We start from the raw sequence: 21628 nt of genomic DNA, 5'->3' as shown, positions 1-21628 counted from the left end.
GAGAGAGAGAGATCGCCGCCAGAAAACTGGAATCTTTCTTTTCGCTCAAGTTGGTAGTCGGTGCTCGCTGTGTCACGTGGTTTGGCGCTCGATTCAGGGCGATTGATAAACGTCCGCCACGAAAATGCGAAAAGCTCGATGTGGCCCGGAATACAAAATCGCTAGACGAAGATTAGGAGACAAATTTTTTTTTAAGACGTACACACGATTGCACGCGACAATCGCTACACGCCGCTTGGCTCTCGCGACACTCGCACGCGTGCACTTTGCGAATTTGTTTACAACGCACGGCGCATGTCGGCGACTGATAAGCACGAAGTCGGGGACGAATCGCGTCTTGGGACGCGATTTGAAATTCGAAAAGCCGCGCGGCGGTGTTTCAAAGTCCGACAGAGCGGCCAATCGCAGTCGTTCCATAATTGCGACTGGCCAGTGTTACAACCATGCAGATATTTCTGTCTCACTACTCGTTACACTTGTAACATGTCTGATTGCGTAATCTTCAAATATGTCCGTTTCATTATTTATTACACCTTTTTACGATCGACTGCGTAATCTTTGGTTTCATTTTTACATTGCGAATTCATTAATGTTTCAAATTGTACTTATTCTTCCCTTTCGTACTGAAGATGGTTCAATAAAGACCGAAACGTATACATGCATTTACAATTGAGTAAAAAGTTGTTTGGACACCACAATCTTGCTCTGGCTCCGAGCCCCTTCTTTTACCATGTAACTATCCGTAGTTATTAAACCCAATTAAGGGCGACGTGTAAACGTAGTCTACGAAACCTCGCGACGACGAGGGGGTTGACACGCGAGTGTCGAAATCGCCGAAGCCAAAATCATCCACCGTCGAAGACGCCGAGCGGCATGCGCGTCCCCCCCCCCCTCCTCCCCGCGCGTACACGCGACCTTGATCTTGAATATGTCACTCTCGCAGGAAGTTTTTCGCCGACGAGCCTATTATGACAACCGCAACGGCAGATAAGCAAGCGGTAATGCATTCGTCTCTTTTCGAGCGGCGCTACTCTCGGCTCGCTCTCCGTTCCAGGACAGGCTATCGTCATCGCCCCCCGCCTCCCCCACCCCCCGCCGAGCCCTGCGTCGCTTCGGCGAAGCTAAATACGACACTTTTTATTTACGACCGAGGAATGTCAGCACACCAATCGTCATTCCCCGTCATCGTCTCCCCCCCCCCCCCCCCCCCGGTGTGTCAACGCCGAATCTCTCGGCCGGTGTGCTCGAATCCCAGACGAGCTCTCTGGCCGGCTATCTTCGGGTACGTTCCCGAGCGCGGGCCGTTCCGAGAATCCTCGCGTGGTTCTTGCGCGCGAATTTACTATACGCTGACCTCGGCCCGCTGTCAGGCTGTCACTCGATACTGTTCTTCGATTACACTTTCTGCACTTACACGTATCTCTTTCTCTTATCTCCTTCTCTCTGTCGACGTGACCCTAGCACACAAAATTTATATTGGCGCAACACGTTGGGAAACACGCGAGTCTGATGTTCCTATTGGCCCAGCGTGTTAGTAAGATGGATGTCTCCTCGTTTATTTAGATTTTGGTCAAGATGTGCACGGAAAGAAAATGCCGTTGGATTAAACAAAATAAAGTTGCTTGAATTAAACGTTAATGTCTCGCGGGCTGCCGCAAACATAAATAAATTCACTCAATTGTATTTGTATGCGGATTTTAATTTTAAGCATTGGACCAAGTATCCAGATTGTTAAGACAGCAATCTGATGTTTTTCACTTATTAATACAGGGCATCAATTCTGTATCTTGCGATATAGTAAAAGTGCTAAAAGAGTGAGCGACTTTGGCTCTTTCTAAAGCCCGTATCAGACTACGGATTGGGATTGGGATTAGATTGAAATTTAACCAATCACAGTAAAGTTTACTAATCTCAAGTTCAGTTACTTTTACTCTGATTTGTCAAATTTCAATCTAATCCCAATCTCAATCCGTAGTCTGATACGGGCTTAAGAGGGCGGTTAGAAAGAGACAATGCATTCACTTTTAGCATTTTCGCTATTACAGTGTAAGATACAGAATTGACCCCCTGTTGTTGTCTCAACGATTTTATGTCAATTGCATTGATCTTGTTAATACAACATCATTCCAGTGCACACTAAGGCCAGTTCATAGTCAACTTTTATTAAACACTTAACTTAACTTTGTCTTAAATACACGTTCAGAGTATTTAGCCGAAAAATGATCCGCGTGGATGCCGTGCAGATCATTTTGCTGGTTACGAAATATATTTCAAGAAATATTTACGGCGATTCTCAAATTGACTGGAAACAAGCCTTAGTGTGCACTCAATGCGCACTGGTGCAAGCAACCAAATTCGCTATAATATTGGGCCAATGTTCAGCCAATGTTTAGACAATGCACCGTGCTACTGGCAGAAGGCTGGATCCTCGCTTCAGCTTAAACCCAGGGGACTGGAAAACATCCCCGCGACGACGAATATAACGTCTCTGCGGTTTCTAATCCCTAATACCGGGCGTCGCATTGATTATTTCGCGTTCTCTCTCTCTCTCTCTCTCTCTCTTTTTTTACAAATTTTCACTTGTTCGCCGAAGAGTCGACCGCGACGCAGCCACGGGTCGGTTCTCCCGGCACGTGACCTCCCTCCTCCCCTCCCGAACAGGTTTGTTCCGCGCGACTGAATTTTTTGTACCCCCTCGCATCTCTTTTCTTCCCCTCTTCAACGTCTAATTGTACATCCGTCTCTCGTTTCAAGTGCGGAAAGTATACGGCGCAAAGAGTGCAGCCGAGGACAGAATCCTCCCCTCCTCCTTTCCCTTCCCTCCCCGCCTACCCCTTTCTCCATCTATCACGCGTCGCAAAAACGTAGAAGGGTACGTTATCATGTGTTCCGATAAGTCGCGAATTAATATATTCGTTATCGAACGTCGGGGCGGCGCGAGAATCATTTATCCTTGACGAGCTATAATCAGGGTTGGGCGTTTACGTGTAAATACGACAATCCTCGTCTACATGTACAGTCCATGTACTGCTATGTTCAACGTGTCGTGTGAACAACGAGTAATCCATATGCATCGTCAAACATTCGTATTCCGTCAGGAAATATCGGAAATTACGCTCTTCGGACGTGATCGCCTTGAAAATGTTTTCGCCGAGAGTGTAATGCGAAATGCATTAGAATATCTCTTTTAATTGACCCCGTTTCATTATCATCTTATTAATGTTTCGCTGGGAATTCAGTGAAAATTATTTTCTTCAGTCAATTTCATACGGAGGAAAGTTTTATGGGACAGGCTTCTAAAATGAAACAGCGGGGTCTCCGCTAAATTCCCAGACGGCCAAATCTGCTAGAACAGACTTCGTCGAATGCCCACTACAAATTTTGAAGTCGGAAGACTGCGGATTGCATATAGGAACTGATCCCGTACAGCGCCGAAGCTTTCAGAAACGTTGCAGCATTGCAATGTAATGTTGCAAAGGCGGTTTAGAGACATTCAATTGTAATCTTTCGCCGACAATGTTTCAGCAACCTTGTGGAAATACTAATATAAAGTTTGCAAAATACATTTGCAACGTATTATAATATTGCTTAGATTTTTCAAATTTATGTTACAGTGCACAAAAATTTTCAATAATTGGCGCACTATTGCAACAGCATATTCCCGAGACCAAATCAAGTAAAGATGTCCTGTGCTACTTTTCCTTCCGACAAACAGTTGTCGAGATATCATAAGCTAAACATTGAAAAAGTTATAATCATACAGGTTCACCATCGTTGTTTAACTTTAAGCTTAAATTAATTCATTCTTTGTCTCTTTTCAACTATTACTTTAGAAAGAGACAAACGTGAATTGAACTAAAGCCCGCTGCAGACGATGCTATTTTTCCTGCTGGATTGCTTGCAATCTAATAAATTACTATCGGCGCACCATTGAGCACTCAAGATTCCTAGTAATTTAGTAAATTGCAAGCAATCCAGCAGGAAAAATAGCATCGTCTGCAGCGGGCTTAAGATTAAAGTTAAGCGACGTTTGGTGAAACCGGACCCAAGGCCCGGTTTCACCAATGTTGTTTAACTTTAAGCCTAGTTTAATTCGTTCTTTGTCTCTTTCCAACTGTTACTTTAGAAAGAGACAAACGTGAATGAAACCAAGATTAAATTTAAGCGACGTTTCGTGAAACCAGGGGTGCTTTCGCGACGTAGAGTAAAATGATCCGGATCAAAATGATCCGTGCTATGATTGGTCAAATCTGAAATTTCATTGAATAAAATTTCAATGAGATGCTACGAAATTTCAGATTTGACCAATCATAGCACGGATCATTTTGATCCGGATCATTTTACTCTACGTCGCGAAAGCACCCCTGGCCTCAGTATGATAGCCGTACTAAAACGCCCGTGTAAACGTCCCCACTCGGATGCGCCACAAGTAGGATCATCCCTAGGTGTGAACGGGCATTAGCAATGTGTGCGCGGACAATGCGTGTAGAACGCGATCTTAATTCTACCTTACTTACCCACCGACTCATCTACGGCCGTCGACGTTAGTTCCGAGCCTCGCGGCGTCGCGTCGCGACGTCCGACGTCCGGCACGTCGGTAACGGTCGGTAACGGTCGGTAACGGTCCGTGACGTTTCACGGTAAAGATCTGGCGAGTTCGTCAACCAGCTGGGAGCGATCCGTCGGCTCGGCGTCCGATTGCGAGGTGACGGCGTCGACGGCGGAATCCACCCACGACTCCCCGGAGTTGCCCGGCGGCCAGGAACTGCTCGCCTCAACGTGCGACAGTCGCGGCGTTCTGTCAGTTGCGTCGCGTCAGGTGTGCGAGGTACGCTGGCTCGTGTCAGCTGACTTCTGTCGCGGCCGTGCTGTCCTGACGAACGTCCAGCCTCTCGTTCGTTCGCTACGAGAAACGATATGTCAAGTCGGGACTGTTTCCTCGTGGAAGCGTTCAACTCTGGTTTCACGTTGCAGCGCCGCTCTCCTCCGATCCGCCACGTGCCACGATGAAGAGGTCGTCGACTCGCTGATGGCCTCGCGGATTGACCGAAGATGTCAGAGCCCACGGACAGTCAGGTGGAACAGTGCGACATAGTCCTGCCGAGGCAAGGCCTGCTGTATCAGAACGACACGTCCAACTACATCCTGTGCAAGCCGAAGCTGATCCCGCTCAAGTCGGTCACGCTGGAGAAACTCGAGAAGATGCAGAGGGACGCGGAGATCAAGGTCAAGGAGACGCAAGAGGCGGGGGGCAGTCTCGATGCGAGCGCGTAAGCACCACCTAGCCATAGCTTCGTAGGATATCACTGTCGGCACGCGAGAGATAACTACGGGCAAGATGGTTCTCGGCGTGTTCCTAACGGAGATCATAGTGGCGTTCCTGCTGGCCGGCACTCTGCTCTTCAAGTACGGAAACGTGTTCCGACACCACATCGCGGTCACCATCTCCGTGCTGATAGCTTGGTACTTTTCCCTGCTGATAATCTTCATACTACCGCTGGACGTTTCTTCGGTAATTATCCACAGTACACAGTTACTTCCCCCCCTCGCGGAAGATCGGAGCGAGAGTAAACACGTTTTGCCTTTCCAGACCGTGTTCAGGCAGTGCGTGGAGCAGAATATACACAACAGCACCAAGGATCCCAACAACACGACCTCCGCGCCGATCACCTGCAAGGAGCCCTGGCCCAACGTGCCGGAGAACGTATTTCCAAATCTGTGGAGGATAGTCTACTGGACGTCGCAGTGCCTGACGTGGCTGATACTCCCGTTGATGCAGTCTTACATAAAAGCGGGAGACTTCACCGTGCGCGGCAAGCTCAAGTCCGCTTTAATAGATAACGCCATATATTACGGCAGTTACTTGTTCATATGCGGCATACTCTTGATATACATTGCGCTGAAGCCTGGCTTAGATCTCGACGGGTGAGTTTCGGCGGACGGCGTCGTTCAAGTTTCGTAGCAGTCGCCTCCCACTGTTCAAGCTGTTAATACACGCGTGCGGAAGTAATCAGGACGTTTGCTCTCCCGCAGGCAAAAATTGAAAGCCATAGCGTCGTCTGCGTCCAATACGTGGGGCCTGTTCCTGTTGGTCCTACTGCTCGGCTACGCCCTTGTGGAGGTACCTCGAGGACTATGGAACGCCAGCAAGCCTGGGTACACTTTGAGCTACAGCTATTTCAAGGTGGCGAAGCTAAGTTTGGACAAGTGCGAGGCGGAAGAGACGGTGGACGACATACTCGAGGTACGAGGTGAAAGTGGCAATACGCTTACGTTTTACGGCGCGAGAACTGTGGGAATGAATGACAAATGTGATTTAGTCGCTGCAAATCGCGACGATATCCATCGGGCCCGGCCATCCGTTCCACTGCAACCTGGAAACGATCTTTCAAAAGATACCCGCAGAGCTGAAGGATAGAATGAACCGAAGGCAGTTGCCCGATGACACTCCAACAGATACGCCTACTGAAAAGTCTCTTATTCGTCTACATAGACAGGTTTGTTAACGGCACACGCGGTACCGCGAGGCGCTTGCACTTCTACATGTCGTCGTTTTACTTGTCTTTTAGACTATAAAAGCGCTGCAGACTTTGCAGCGCATAGAAACTCAATGGGGCATTTTAGTGGATAAGATATTTGATCTGGAAGATGTGGCGAAGAATCAAGTGAGTCATGATAGAAGATTTAAACAGTGTTTCCCTATGCATCGTTCGCTTCCGTTTCGTATTATTTACAATCCCGTCGTCGGTGAGTAACACCTCGTTTTTGCTCCGCGCTTTTAATTCCGCCACGTTGTATTGCATTCCCATTGTCAGAATATCTCCAAAGTGTCCAACTCAAATTTCAGAATGGTACTGGAAGTGTATCGTGAAGAATTACGTTTCAAAGGTGGCTGCCGTTTGCGCCGGCTGCTTGTCGGTAGCCGTGGTGTGGTCGGAAGTGACATTCTTCAACAAGTCTCCCGTGTTGTCCTTATTCGCCCAGTTTCTCAATTTAGCCAAGAGAAATTACGACTATTTCACGATAGAGGTAAATACTCGCAGCTCAACTATTTCGCACTTGCATTATCATTGACCGCGACTAATTCTCAGGTACTGTCCACGCTGATCATCGCATACCTCTGCTATTGCGCTTATTCGACAGTCTTGAAGATACGAGTGCTGAATCTCTATTACTTGGCGCCTCATCATCAAACGAACGAGTACAGTCTGATATTCAGCGGCATGATGCTGTGCCGCTTAACTCCGCCCATGTGTCTGAATTTCCTCGGACTTATTCACATGGACTCTCACATTATCAAAACACATATCCTGGAGACGCACTATACACAAGTAATGTCGCTCGAATAACCCGTGGATTTCTCCAAATTGTCCTTTGCCCTTATCGGTTTCTTTTTCTTCGCCAGGTGATGGGCCATATGGATGTCATTTCCATAATATCCGATGGATTTAACGTGTACTTCCCTATGGCGATTCTGGCGTTCTGCTTGGCGACATATTTTAGCATAGGCAGTAGATTGCTTTCCATGCTAGGCTTTCAGCAATTCCTCGACGACGACGAGTTCACGACGGATCTCGTGGACGAAGGACGAGAACTTATAAAAAGAGGTATATCGAGACAAGTTACATTATCAATTCTATTTTTAACGCGGTATGTTAAACATATATCGCACAAAACGTAATTTACACGTCGCTTTATAATTTATCTGTGTTTAATACGTTGAAGAGATGAACGTTGAAATAAGAACATTTTTTTTTCTCTTATTACAGAGAGACGTAAGCGGCAAAGAGCGGAGGATTCTTTGTACAGACGACGCGAGATGCAGGAGAGATTTAATATTTCGGTGGGTGCAGGATCGCGTTACAGGACATCTCGACAAAGCACGGACACTGGTGCGTATAATAGAAAATGAATGGTAACACGTAACACAAAGATTACGTAAGTAACATTGTCGTTGACAATTCCTCAGTACGGCCGTTAAAGCGGGACGAGTCAGTCGAGTCCGCGAGAGCGGGCCTGTTGCACGACTTCGACCCCACGGACTATTACATCGGTATGACCTTCGGCGGAGACGGTTACGGTGCAAATCGGTGCGATGTGGAAAACCAGGGCGATATCGATTCGTTCGATCCAAGTAACGCGAGGGCATTCCCCACGAGTACAAGCCGCGTAGGCCCTCCACCCAGGGGACTGTTTGACGATATCTAAAAGGGACGACATTTTTGCAAATACAATTTTAGGTGCTATTATAGAAGTCAATTGGCTTTTAAGGATTTACACGACGTTCGAGCCGCGCGATGGCTCGTCGAAGTAGCGCGACGGATTTTACTAAACATGAAACGTAAGGCTTTACATACCTGTAGTATTTTCAATCTGAGTACTAGATAGGGAGCACGCGGATTGAAGTTTTACCATTACGAGATATATTTCTAACTTATTACACACGAAGAAATTATAGACTAAGAATTAAAGTTGTTCGAAACAGGAACTCGGGGGGGGGGGGGGATTTTTTTTACGACCTGTAACGTGATTACGGTGGATAAGATCAGTGATGATGCGATGAATGTTCGATTTATTGTTAGCATTAATATGTATATTACGTTTACTAGGGCAAATATATTTTTATCTCTCGACTATCCCCTTAAGATTTGTATAGTTTGATTTATGTTGAAGTTAATAAATAATTTATATGATTTTTTAATCATATGTACCTGAGACTTATTATTAGTATCTAGCTTTTTTTTAAGTAATCTAAATATCTTTTCAATACTTTGATATCTGTGTACATATAATCAATCTTAATAATTTCCATTTATTCCAGTCATACATGATGACAACCATCATAAATGATAACAAGTCTCGCTGTCTGACAATTTGTAAATTTTTGTTCTAGTCATTTTAATACCATTTGTATTACGAATAGTTTGCGAAGCTTCGGAACGGAGAACGGATAGAAATGGTGAAAAGAGATCGTTGTGTTAAAGACTGGATATCGCACAGGGAAATTTAATAAGATTACGTCAGTGTAGCACTAATAACAAAACGCATTAATCTCAAGTGTAAATATTCGCGAATAAGTTAAAAATATCGGAATTTATATATTGTGTGAAGGCGTTTCAAAATAAATATAATAATGAAACTTCTAGTGCTAGTTAGAAGTTTTGTCACAGTTCATTTGTTTTATTACAAAATTCATTATTTCTCCCACATGTTTTACGCGATTTATATCTACAACTTAGGATGTATATCCACGTGATTTACCCGAAAACTTCGCAATTCTAGTAACTATGTTCCTCGAAAAATACTAAAGCCTATCAGTTTTTATTTATTGCACGAATCTATCGACGAGTATTTATATAAATAAGACGTCACAAATCAATTCCTGCATTTCTAGTATCGTGAGTGAAATTAGTAATAGGAACTGTTAAATATTTGACATATTAATAGACAACAACACGGGGTTAAACCTTTGATTTTCGAGATTATAGAGTTGAAGCACGCGTCTCGAACAACAGTTTCTTAGTAAACTTCAATGAGGGTATTATGAAACGATTATATCGCTCTATAGACCTAAAAGGCATATATAAAATAGATTATGGTAAATTATGATAAATTATGCGAGCTTGTTAAAATTGTACATCTGTTACGCATAATTTAATAGAATTAAGAACAATTTGCTCATAGCGATGCAGATTTAACGATTAAGATAGTTAACAATTTGTATACCATTAAATAATTTCTTGTCATTAATGGATCGGCGTGTTACCCCCATTAGCAACGGACACAAAGTATACATGTACTGACGAAATATGAATCATCATGCACATCTCGATCGTTCCGTTGAACATTTGACAACACTTCGTAACAAATGTAACGTAAAATTAATGACAATAAATGTATCCCGTGACATCCGAATGCGACTAAGTTTCCTAAATATCCCACCGTTTCGCAATTTCAATAAAAGCCCTCTCTAGGTAAAATAAACGATGTAAAATGTAATGCTCGCGAGGGTAAGAAATGATAGTGCGTAGGCCATTATTATTCTGATAACTTTCACGCGTTCCGACCGCGATATCTGACTCTTAAGGTCCTCTCGGTGTCGAGTATTTGTCGATTCCGGCATTAGCAGCAACGGTTCTAGTAGCAACAAGCTGCTCGACCTGTTCCTCCGTTGTTCACCGATATCGTCGTTCCTTAATCGGCGCATCTGATAAATGAGCGGATCTTGCGAATCGTTACGGTCGGTGCGTTTCGTGCAGCTTATCAGGATATCACGGTCGTGATAAAATGGTATGCTGCCGGCTCTCGATGTTCTCATGCGATAGCTATTTACGGAGCGATGATACAACTGCGTATTCACTACGAGGTTGCGGCAAGTGCGGTTTACAACGTGAATGCTCGGCTTCAACAGCGACCGCAGATCGAAGACGTCCCGGGGCCAACGGGGAGAATAAAATATACCCCCGGCGTTGCTCTTCGTGCAGCTGTGGACCAGCATGCAATCACGACTTTGATCGCGTTGCGAGCGGAAAATGCCCCTGGAATCCTCGCGCGAGTACTCGAAGCACGAAACGTCGTCGCGTTGACACAGAACCACCTCTACGGCGAGCAACGACTCTTTCGTGTATATCAAACGATCGGTGTATACCGGACTGCCCTTCGTTCTCGCGCACTCCACGCAAATTGCGTGTCGCGGCAGGAAAAGCGTGTCTATCAAGGTCTTCGCGGTAGCGGAGCTGTATTCCTCGTAGTAATTTCGAATGTCGTATTCATATAAACTGCCGCGTGGCTCCTTCATCGCTCTAATTTCTTCGTAAACGTGACCAACATTCGATAAGGCTCGAACGGTAGCTTCGTTGTTTTCCATCATCGCCTGCCGTTGATCGTAATCCTCTGCTTTTCGTTCGCTATCAGAATGTACCTCATCTCTCGCATCTGATGGAATCCCTCTCGAATCGCCGGTGCAACGAGAGGAAGGGCTAGTGAAATTTGTGTCATCGCGTAGTCTCTCGATCGCAGAGCTCGATCCTTCGTCGGCGGCAATTAGAATATCGTTCCTTGTACTATCAGCAGCGACTACAGATTGGGTTTGCGTGTCTGTTGTACCTACGTGCGGGATACAATATGCGTGTGTTTCCGGTGCGCGCGGTGTCGCTATTGCTCCGGTGGGAAGGCTCACACTCGTGTCATTCGCTCGGCTCCTGGCACTACTACGTTTCGCTTCTAATTTTAATTGCTCTAAATGTAGCTGACGGTGGTGAACACACGCAAAGTGATATCAATTCTCGGATATCATTCGCAATTCCCGTTTGATCTTCTGCAAGTCGTAGAGTACCTGAATCCCAAACAAATAGCCACTAAATCATGACGTTCTACACAAATAGCATTCTTAAATGAGCTCGTAATATTGATCCCGTATAAGAAACACCGGGAGAAATACTGGAGGCGATACAGTTCGCAAGAAATTCGTTCACTTTGAATACAAACCTCTAATATAACCGACGCACTCCACGCTTGGGTGCGACAACTGTCCTTGCAGTAACTTCCGTCCTTGTTGGTAAGCTCGGGGAGGCCTCGCCATTGGTTGGTGGACGCCTCGATGAAGTGCTGCGAGATAATAGTTTCGGTCGAATCGATCGTACGGCGCAACGCGTCCGTATCGTCGATTAACGACGCAAAGTGCAGACGCGCTCGCAGGAAGTATCCTATCGGCCAGACCCATTCCTGAGAAGATGTTGAGGAACGTATTGCTTGAGTGAAAACTTGAATCTTGATATACCTCGCAAGACGAATACGCGATTATGATAGAAAGTCCTTACCGGTCCCTGATGATAATTCCATCCCTGCGCTACCTTGGGATCGGTACCGTCGTTGGAATTGTCATAAAACCCGTCATAGGCCCAGTCCGCAGGATCTAACGTCTTCATTCCTAGCGGGCCTAGTAGTATCTCCTCCGCTTTCTTCAGCGCTGTCCAGGCGTGATGGGGATTAAGCAGTTCCGGCGCCTGTTTGTGTGTTGTTATGGCATCATGATTTGTTGCGACATATATTACAATTTTCTGTACTAGATTTCGCAGGATATTTTTCAATGCCGGTAGCAACACTCACAACAACCAACGCGATAGGAAAGTTAGGCCGCAACTGATAATCCGCCCATTCTTGCGTCGCTCCGTAACTGTCCTTCAATATACCTCGCCGATGGATCAAATTGGGCTTCAACTCGCCCTGAATCGGAATCTCGTTCACATAAAAGTACCTCTCGAAGTTCGCTTGAATTTTATCGGCCCACTGTTTATAACTCCAGGTTATTGTGTTGCCTGTAATTCACGTAATTATCGTGTAATAATCAGGATTATAAGTAGTTAATTACGTTTGACCTGTGGTGCTTTCCATATTCTTACCGTCGCGACTCTTCCGTTGGACGCTACCGTACGGGAAGAGATTTTGCTTATACAATTCAGCCAGATAAGTGATAATGCATTTGCTCAGCCCGACTATCTCTACGGCGGAGCCGTCTCTGGGGGTAGCCGGTTTGCCTTTGTTACCAGCTTTCTCGGAAGATCCCATTTTGTCCATCCAGGTGCCACAATTGGCATCGTTGCCGCCGAACACAAAGCCGGTTTCGGGATGGACGCCGATTTGATTGTTGAATCCGCGATCGGTCATGTGCTCATCGATCTGTCTCCCGGCGTTTCTCTCTCTGAAGCAGAGACCTTGAAAATGTACTGCGAGAGCTTCCTGAATTACTTCGTGCAGCGGTTGATCCTGGAATCATTTTTATATTGTCACATAACGCGCGCGACTTTTAATTTAAATTAAATAATTTAATTTGAAGTATATAAGGTTGTAAAATAGCTGATCTTTACATGTTGTCCTGCTGGCAAAACTGGCGAATCGTCAGTCGGGAACAATCTTGAGACTTTGTCGGAAAGGATATTCAAACCGTCCGGTACTTCCTCGGTGTAACATTTTATGGTGTAGAGCCACCACCATAGAGCATCGCGGCAATTGTACCTATTGCAGAATGAGATTGATGATAAAGCTCGGATGGAAACTTTCTAAAGCGCCACTCTGAAAATACATCGCGCTCTAAGAAAGTATATTGTACCTCGCATTGCTCCCTTTATCGAGTAGATTAGGCATGAGACCGTGTCGCAAGGTACCAGCGAATCCAAGGATTATGTATCTCGCCTCGACATGCCTGCCCGTCAGAAGTAACAGTCCCCTCAGAGCGATGAAGGTATCTCTACCCCAATTTCTCGTGTAACCCGTCGTGAAGTGCGGCAAACCTGCCGACAACGTTAAACACATTTGCTCGGCCACACCGTCGTGGATTTTAGTTTTGGGCTTGGGTGGGCTGAGACCCGGCGACAAATTCGGCAATTGCGACGACCTTACTACGCCACCCACTTGAACCGAGACCAAGCTCAGTAATTTCACGAATGTAGTTCCATTCTTGATGAAGCTGGAATAACAATATTAACGGTAAATGACATATAATTAATTACTGTAGATTCTCTGATCCTTTTAAATACAATTAAAATACTAATTAAAGAGCTCATAAGTCTGTTACTCTAACAAGTCCATTCAATATTCATTTCGGGGCTTACTTGGACATCAGACTGTAGCAGTGGTCTAAAAGAATCCTATAAACGTTTACGATTATAACGTCAAAGTAACTTGGCACAAGGTATCTCGGGATTAACTGGAACGGTTCCATAGCTTGCTCAAACCACACTCCAAGGGGTTTAGTGCCGTCATCTTCTTTCAGACGCTGCCATACGTAATCTGACAATGTTTCAATCGCATGTCATAAGTATTGCTATCTACAATTATTTTTGTTGGAATTGATTTCTGATGTATTACCTATCAACCAGTTACCCTGCCTAAGATTGGCACACAGGGGATGTCCCAGGTCGTTATTTGGACGAATGTCGGCCAGTAAGGATATAATGCCTGATTTGAAAACGAGGCGCTTATCAAACGGCAACGAGACACGACAAGAATAAAACTCGTGCCAATATATATGGATATACGAGTTGCAATTAAAAGAATGCAAACTATCTAAATATATATTTCCTATTCGATTAAATATTGCAACGTATCACCTTGCAGCCCGGCATATACGAAAGGTCCGTATCCCGGCACATTGTATACTCCGAATTTGCCCAGAGTTTCCTCTCGTTCCTCCTGGTCGCATCTGTATAACGTTTTATTCAAATCCGAGAAGTCCATGCGGGAAACTATATCATGTAAGTCTGATCTCTCGTTGGAAGTAATCTGCGAGATGGTATCTTGGAGCTTCATTAAAGCAGGAGTTATATTCGCGTGGAGGGCCACCCTGCAATTAAATTCGTACACGAGCTAGCACAGATATCGCGATTTCGGAAACAGGAATTTGTTGTTTTGTATACCGTATAGCTATAACGGAACCGGGTTGAAAGTTGACGAAGTTAAGCTGCGTGATCTTCGGATCGCCGGAATCGACCTTCTCGATTATCGTCGAATCGCAACATTGTATGTGCTGTTTCAGGCTCAACGTATACTCGGACAATCCATTTATGACGTTTTCGTCCATTATGTACTTCTGAGGCAGAAGGAAAAGCGGCTTGCCATCTCTGCAAAAGCGGTTTACCTCTATCAGTAAATATATAAATTTTTCAAGAAAGAAAGATTAAATTTACCGCTTACCTGGCATCAACGTGTGAGAGCGAGGCTTCTAAAATAATTTCCTCCACTATACCCTCCACTCTCAGTGGTTTTACATGCCTTCGCAGATCATGAGCGTTCGAATCCGGATGTTTAAATGCAGTGAACGCAACCAGAACTACACTCTCGTGACTAGTCGGCGAGTGCCTCGTTACAGCCACTATGTCGGTATCCATTTGATCAACAAATACCTATAAATCAGAAAACAAATTTTTAACAGCCGTACGCATTGACTTTCCAAAATGGGTAAGCTGACGAGGGACGAGCAAGTGTTAACATACTTGCAAAAATTCTTGTTGGCCAAGCATGTAATGCAGGTCGTTCAATGCCTTTTTAGCTGCGATTATTCCGGTTTTCGAGTTAACGAACTTGACGTCGTCCGCCGAGTCGTCGTGTGACCAGGAAGCGTACTGCCTTTTCTCATCCACCACGTGTATCTGACGTGAATTAAATCTTGTAAATAGATGTAATTTCATGGCAAAAGACTGTACAAAAATTTGGGTTTGCATCACGAGCTTACATGATGAGGCACTAATTCGTCGTATCCGCGACTGCTGCCGCTGGCACAGCACGCCATCGATACAAGCGCAGCGCTCGGGAGTAGATCAAAGATACTTCGTTTCTCCACCGGACTGGGATTATCGTGGGTCACATCCAGGAACAGGGCGTGAGCTATGCTCGGCACTAACGGCCGTTTTCGTGACTGCAGGAATGCTCCAACTGGCTCCCCTCCGTACCGGTACACCAATCTCCCTTCTTCATGGCTATCCCACGCAGACATAGCTTCTGCAATACAAAAGTCTTGACGTATATCTATTCGAACATGTGTCCCCGGCAACTGCATTTCAAAAAATATTACGCAAACAATAGTTTTTGGAAAGAGCGACAACCTCTTATCAATGACGTGATGCCGAGGCGATTTACAAAGATGTTGTCTTTCTGATCAGAGTTTGTGAACAATTCTGCGACAACGTAAAGATCTGGGCGGACTTGTCGTGCAGCGTCAAGCATGTACTGCAAAGAGAATTGTGTTATTCGGTAAACTCATCGTTGGGGCCGCTTAAAATTGCGGTATACCTCAGCAACGGGGATCGGCGTGGAATGGCAATTGTCTAATCGAACACCGTCGAATGTCTGCGCTGTTTGTTCTACGTAAGCCACCATATGCTGCCACAAGAAAGGACAATCCTCTGGTTTCTGCCCATATCTGTAGCAATCGCGTTGATCGTATAATACTTTAAATTATATATCATTGCACTTGTCGCGCTAATAACTCGCTGAAAACTCGAGTGACATTTGGCCGGTATTTTTACCTGAGTTTCACGCTATCTCCCCAGGCGATAAGCTCCCTTCGAATGTACACGTTAGAATCAGGCTCCGCGAAATTTTTCAAAGGATCGCCATTCATGACCCAACCATTGTGAGCCATGAGGTAACATCCGTTGTCCGAGTACATTACGTTTTCTCTTTCCGTTAAAGATTTAGGTGCTCCATAATCGGTGAAGTACCTGTGGTATGTACACACCGTGTTTATAGATATTATAATGTAACGTCACATTTACAGATTTGAATAAAATGTGGACTACCTGGAAACAAGAGGATTCTTCTCGCTAATCTCCGTAATTCTTGGACCATCGGATTGCACACGGAAGTATCTCATGCCTGCAATACTATTCTCGACGGCAGCGTTCAGATGGTTTTGCACCTCGTTGGTAATAACTTCGTTGAGTTCTTGCAATTTCTTCTTCAAGTCCTCCGCGCATCGTTTCAAACGAGTCTCCTCGTCGAAACAATCAGCTCTGTGTAAAAGAATCACCCATAAGCATCCGCAAGAGTGGATACGCGAAATATATCGGCTATACGCCGCCGTGTCTTACCTGTACGTATTATATTTCCTTAGGGCAAGCTGCATATCTACGGCCGACTTCAATCGACGAAAGGCGGGATCTTGAATCACCGCGATGTCCTTGGCCGTCGCGTTATTCACGTCCTGCGGCATCTCGTTGCGCGCCGAATTCAAGAAATCCGATACAACTTCATTGACATCGACGACGTACAACTCGTGTATCTTCACCAACGGCAAGAAATGTGTGTGGAGGGCATGACGGATCGCCTGAAGACGAAATGCGTGAAGACGCGTCGAGGGGACATTGACGGGAGAATTGAATTTTCAATCGCTGCGAGGAGCGACTTACGTTTAGATGATCCTCGGTGTCAACTACGGTGGGGATACCTCTAAATTCCCATTCTCCGGAGGCCACTTGGGTTGTTAATTCAAACAATACCGCATCCAAAATATACGCCGGACGTAAATGAGGGCTGTTGACGCAATTGTACGTGCATTCCGGGTGAGAAACCAGGAAAGGACTCTCGTTCGCCGTGTGATTCAGAACAATATCGCATATGCTCAACATCTGCAACGTATGAGAGAGTTGAAGGATGGACGGATATTTAAATGTCTCGCAGGATCACGCGTTTCATCCGATTCTCGATAAACAATAATTTACCTTCCACTCGGTTCGCATTTTATTCGTAAATGTTTCGATGTCGCGATAAGTAATTATCTTATTATTGTCATTGAACGCGGGATTGAGCTTGGATTGATCCTTCAGGCTGTACGACGACATCGAATTTCCCAATTCCTAAAACGTTAAACTCGTGTTTGTCACAAGCGTTGTACTCTTACGTCGTACATCGGTCACGCGAGGCCACTACCTGTATCGGCGTAAAATGGATTGCGTTGTATCCAGAATTTCGTGCCACCAGCAATTTGCTCTCCCACGTGGACAGAGATCCTAAACTCTTTGCCAGAACAGTTTGAACTTGAATGCAGTCCAGAGGTAGTTTCTCCCCGTGCTCACCTACTTTCAACTCGGGATCCACCAGCAAGTATCCGGACGCGACGGGCTTTATATGCCCCTCGACTCTGCGAAGCAAGCGTGTGTCTCCCATTATTAAGAAACAAAATCTTACTCATAACATTCTTAATTCCCTTACTGATCAGTGACATAATAATGGAAAGACCCAGGCAAAGTTAGATGTATCCTCGCCGACTCGTCAACCCATTGCAACTGGTAATAAGTGTGCCTCTCAAATTTCTTGTCGGCCGACAACGGATGATTGATAAAAACATCGAGCGTTTTGCCAAGCAGGGAGGCCCCGAGTCGAAACTCAACTATCCAACCTGCGAGCAACGCAAAATCGTTTACAGCAGTGCGTGAAAGAAAATCGAAATGCAGAGAGTTTAGAAAGTAAAATAATTTTAGAAGGGACAAGACTTCTTTCTAAAAACCTTTCTTCAATCTGTACAATATCCCGTCCAGGTGTTCCCCATTGTTCACAGTTAGAACTCTCGTTTGCTCGGCGAGCGCGGCGGGGCGCGCCGGTGACGAAGAGCGTCGTTGCATGTTTTCAGTTGTCTGAAATCACCAAGACAATTTTAAAAACACGACAGACATCGCCCGCGTTCGACACAACGAAGCGTCTACGATACAAGCAGGAGGCCAAAGTAATTTTCACCGAGTTCCCGGGACTCGGGGGGGACCGGCGGATCTGTCCAAGAGCTTCCGAGGGGACGCCTCGAGCGTAGGAAACGGGTATGCGCTAGGCCGGCGGAGCAAAGGCCTTAATATAAGTTGTTGGCATAAAGCAGTTAACGAGCGTGCACGATATTACATTTCAGCGTTTCTGCTGCGCGAGCAGGCACAAAAGCCGCGGCTACTCTTACCCTCGTGCACTAGGATTACAATACCGTGTGGTACCGCGACAACTGCTTTCTACCGTGAAACTTGCCGCCCACTATAACAAATACGGCAAGCAGGGACGAATCTTTCATCGGACACGATTGTATCGCCAAGAATTTTTTTTACTTGCTAAAGATCTCTCGCAATTTCGCACGTTGTATATCGCACTTACAGCATTCAATCCTCTACAGAGCAATCTACGGATAATTTGCAGAAAGCGTCTAACGATCCTTAGGAGCATTTCTCCTGCGCCGCAAATAAAGCGTTTTATTCTCCGAGCCATTGTCAGCGCGAGTGAACTTAATTGCACGCTTTTAGCTGACCGGTATGGACAATGTGTTAGGGAAGCGATATCGAGGCGACTGCCGACATTTTGTTATGCATAAGCGAAATCCTTTATGTGTGCTACCTACAACAGATATATAAAGTGAGGGCTGCAGTGCGTAAAACGTAGACACTGTACATTTTTTAAATATATCTTCGGCGTGTAGAAATTAAAAGTAGACGTTTCAGGCGTTGCATCGTAGTTTACAAAATGCAACAATTAAATTAAGAAAATTAGTAGAGTGTTCGTGCTGGATGTTCTTGTCACATCAAGACAGAGACGCAAATACTTACGAGAGAGTGCAACGGGTTAACAATCGTTAGTAACATTTTACGTCAACGATCATTATTTCAACTCGTACATATACAATCACGCTCCTTGGAAGACGCAATTACGCAATACAGATCACCGTTTTACGTACCAAGCATTTTTCTACACATAAATAAAGGCGATGTGAGTTACTTATGTAAGGAGTCTGGAATGGCGATTAGTAATTATAACTTGTAAGACTGGGATAACGGATAAAGATGTCGAACGTGCCAGTTAACTTCGCAGAGTTAGGGCCTGAGCAGTTATGGCTGCCTTGTACTATGTTTTACAACATCAAGGATTATTTGACGCCAGCAAATGACTAAAAATGATCGACCATGACTCGCGATGTGTTTTTAACACAGAAAATTTCTTGCGAAAAATATTACCTCAGCCAGGATTTGAGACCTGGACCTCCCTACACTCTAGGCGGGCGTCTCACCAATTCGACCACCGAGGCACATGATAATATTTGTCGCAATAACAGTATAAAGATGTTGTCTACGCGTCTATTTCCCTGGCTGAGGTGATATCTTTTGCAATAAATTTTCTGTATTATTAAAAGATGTCGGGGTTTTATGTTTTAAATCTCGAGCCTAATCTACAATGTGCTCACCGCGTCTAGAAGCATTCTATTTTGTAGTCAATAAATATGTTTACAAAAATTCGTGCAAGCTGATAAATCGTATATTATACACTGTATAATCGAACACATTTTTTTAAAGCGGTTCGATTTATTTATACAAAATAGAACGTTTCTAGATGCAGAAAGCACATTGTAGATTAGGTTAAAGGAAGGGCCCGAGCAAAAAGGCTGTCTTGTGTTCTCAAGTCACAAGGCAGTTATTGTGCGTTACTTTAAGACAAAGATTTGAAACACAAAACATTGTCTTAAGAGTACAAGACAGCCATTCTGCTCAGGCCCTTACTTTAGGGCAAAGATTTAAAACATAAAACATTGTCTTAAGGCTGTCTTAAGAGTACAAGACAGCCATTCTGCTCGGGCCCTGTCTTGCGTCTTAAGAATACAAGACAGCCATTCTGCTGCCCTTAACTTTACAAACGCGAAGTGGCGAATGCGTGAACGATAAAGCCGCAACAGGTACAAACAATAACGCAACGACATCAATGCTAGCAACACACTGGCTAAATCATTCTCCATGCAGGACGACGGGCATGCGGGAAACGGACACGAACGCCGCCGACACGAGTCGAGGACGTTCCCTTGTCGCGTGCGGTTGTACATAATTAAAAGTCGGTTAACACCCCGCCGACGGCAACGCGCACACATACACACGTCACGCACGTGGCGGCAGCCGAACGTCCTCGCGGGCTCCTCCGCCCTTCGATTCCCCGAGGGATTCCGTACCTACGTCGACGAGACGGAGCGCAAAACGGTTATCGGCGCCGTGTACGAACGCCGTGCGCTCGCATTCGAACCGAGCGGACAGCGGGCGAGGAGCTTGGCGCAAGTTGACCTCTAACATGTGAAAGACAGGGCGAGAAGGTCAACAAACAAGCGCGGAGGGGGTGGGGGAAGGCGGAGTGGGGTGGGGGGCGCGAATGAATCGCGGCGGCAACCGCCGGAGTTTTGTACTGCCGAGCGCGCGGCGCCCATTGGCCCGGGGTTCGCGCGGCCAACTTCGGGCCGTTCCATCCGAGAGGGGGAACTCGCGTTCTCGAAACGACACTCCGGTATCACGCGAACGTCACGTGAACGTTCCCGGGCGGTACGTCGCGAAGGGAAAAGGTTCGCGAGATGCTCCTCTTCGCGTTTTCAGGCGTTCCCTTCGTCGCCGAGGGTCGCCGTGTATTTATACGCGGGAGACCACGTGGCCTCGACTCGCGGGCAACTTCGTGGGCCCCGCCCGGGCGGGAAAGTTCGAAATCAATTCGGTCGCGGATGGCGCGGAGGATCGAGAGAGAATTGTTGAATTGAAAGATTTCACGGAGAAAACGGAGAAATTAAAAGTATCAGCATACTAAGCTGTCACCTAATCGCAATTACTTATAAAGTGATACTTTTAGTTTCTCATTGTTCTTTATATAAGGTCGCGAAACCCCTCGCTTCGTTTCTACGCGTACTGTAATCGCGTGGAAGAATTTTGTAATTTTACAAAGCCAACTTCAAATTGCTCGCGATTAGCAAATTGAAAATTCGAAATACCAATAATCTTTTTCATTAGACTTCTGACCCGAGTGTTTTTAAGTATGAAAATGTTCTGCTATGCGGTCCGCAACTTATCCTGGCGTTATTTTGTGCGTCAAAGCTAGTAGAATTACAAGCGCAAAAACTATATTCCAATGTGTCGATAAAACAGATGGCTTTAGGATCCTCCTAAAGCCCGTATCAGACTACGGATTGAGATTGGGATTAGATTGACATTTGACCAAACGGAGTAAAAGTTACTGAACTTGAGATTGGTAAACTTTACTGTGATTGGTCAAATTTCAATCTAATCTCAAGGGCTTTAAGGCTGGTCTACAATACATGGAGTAAGCTGGAGTAAGCTGGAGTAAGGAGTAGGAGTAAGGAAATAAA

General features: G+C 45.5%; 3 protein-coding genes across 10 annotated transcripts in view; 2 read left to right on the top strand and 1 right to left on the bottom strand.

The window, feature by feature from the left end:
- The first annotated feature begins 4598 nt into the window (after positions 1-4598).
- Positions 4599-5288, top strand: LOC105560802 (BBSome-interacting protein 1). 3 transcript variants are annotated; one of them, XM_012010236.1, is made up of 2 exons: positions 4599-4819; positions 4975-5288. In XM_012010236.1, the coding sequence occupies exon 2, from the start codon at positions 5053-5055 to the stop codon at positions 5272-5274; it is 222 nt and encodes a 73-aa protein (XP_011865626.1). In that variant the 5' UTR covers positions 4599-4819; positions 4975-5052; the 3' UTR covers positions 5275-5288. The 3 variants fall into 3 exon arrangements, with proteins under 3 accessions (XP_011865626.1, XP_011865625.1, XP_011865627.1); XM_012010235.1 differs by having other exon boundaries at positions 4599-4828; XM_012010237.1 differs by lacking the exon at positions 4599-4819 and adding an exon at positions 4875-4894.
- A 45-nt stretch (positions 5289-5333) lies between these two features.
- On the top strand, positions 5334-8706 carry LOC105560803 (LMBR1 domain-containing protein 2 homolog). Its single transcript, XM_012010238.1, has 10 exons — positions 5334-5512; positions 5591-5925; positions 6034-6244; positions 6321-6497; positions 6570-6747; positions 6848-7029; positions 7092-7331; positions 7406-7607; positions 7770-7892; positions 7970-8706. The coding sequence occupies exons 1-10, from the start codon at positions 5339-5341 to the stop codon at positions 8206-8208; spliced, it is 2061 nt and encodes a 686-aa protein (XP_011865628.1). The 5' UTR covers positions 5334-5338; the 3' UTR covers positions 8209-8706.
- Positions 8707-9159: 453 nt separating this feature from the next.
- LOC105560800 (glycogen debranching enzyme) overlaps positions 9160-21628 on the bottom strand; it is a 15675-nt gene continuing 3206 nt past the window's right edge. The window contains exons 1-26 of one of the 6 annotated variants that reach the window (XM_012010228.1): positions 20456-20557; positions 18625-18861; positions 18002-18128; positions 17707-17893; positions 17425-17635; positions 17217-17351; positions 16905-17123; positions 16587-16822; positions 16296-16508; positions 16023-16217; positions 15787-15916; positions 15600-15723; positions 15230-15495; positions 14991-15146; positions 14692-14900; positions 14415-14618; positions 14109-14341; positions 13867-13956; positions 13611-13788; positions 13109-13465; positions 12867-13014; positions 12402-12765; positions 12109-12317; positions 11820-12005; positions 11488-11724; positions 9160-11335 (exon numbers count right to left, since the gene is read on the bottom strand). In XM_012010228.1, the coding sequence (XP_011865618.1) occupies positions 11279-11335; positions 11488-11724; positions 11820-12005; positions 12109-12317; positions 12402-12765; positions 12867-13014; positions 13109-13465; positions 13611-13788; positions 13867-13956; positions 14109-14341; positions 14415-14618; positions 14692-14900; positions 14991-15146; positions 15230-15495; positions 15600-15723; positions 15787-15916; positions 16023-16217; positions 16296-16508; positions 16587-16822; positions 16905-17123; positions 17217-17351; positions 17425-17635; positions 17707-17893; positions 18002-18128; positions 18625-18735 (4782 nt within the window). In that variant the 5' untranslated portion in view covers positions 18736-18861; positions 20456-20557 and the 3' untranslated portion in view covers positions 9160-11278. The other 5 variants (XM_012010229.1, XM_012010230.1, XM_012010232.1 and 2 more) reach the window with 5 other exon arrangements.

This window comes from Vollenhovia emeryi, unplaced genomic scaffold, assembly GCF_000949405.1.
Source record: "Vollenhovia emeryi isolate VEMERY1.0 unplaced genomic scaffold, V.emery_V1.0 DF939221.1, whole genome shotgun sequence".
NCBI classification, from domain to species: domain Eukaryota; kingdom Metazoa; phylum Arthropoda; class Insecta; order Hymenoptera; family Formicidae; genus Vollenhovia; species Vollenhovia emeryi.
This window is presented reverse-complemented; position numbering and strand designations above follow the sequence as displayed.

Coding starts and splice junctions, on each gene's coding strand:
- LOC105560802 (XM_012010236.1), top strand. CDS start 5,053: ATGTCAGAGCCCACGGACAGTCAGGTGGAACAGTGCGACATAGTCCTG.
- LOC105560803 (XM_012010238.1), top strand. CDS start 5,339: ATGGTTCTCGGCGTGTTCCTAACGGAGATCATAGTGGCGTTCCTGCTG. Junction 6,245..6,320: donor CGGTGGACGACATACTCGAG/GTACGAGGTGAA, acceptor AATGTGATTTAG/TCGCTGCAAATCGCGACGAT. Junction 7,608..7,769: donor ACGAGAACTTATAAAAAGAG/GTATATCGAGAC, acceptor CTCTTATTACAG/AGAGACGTAAGCGGCAAAGA.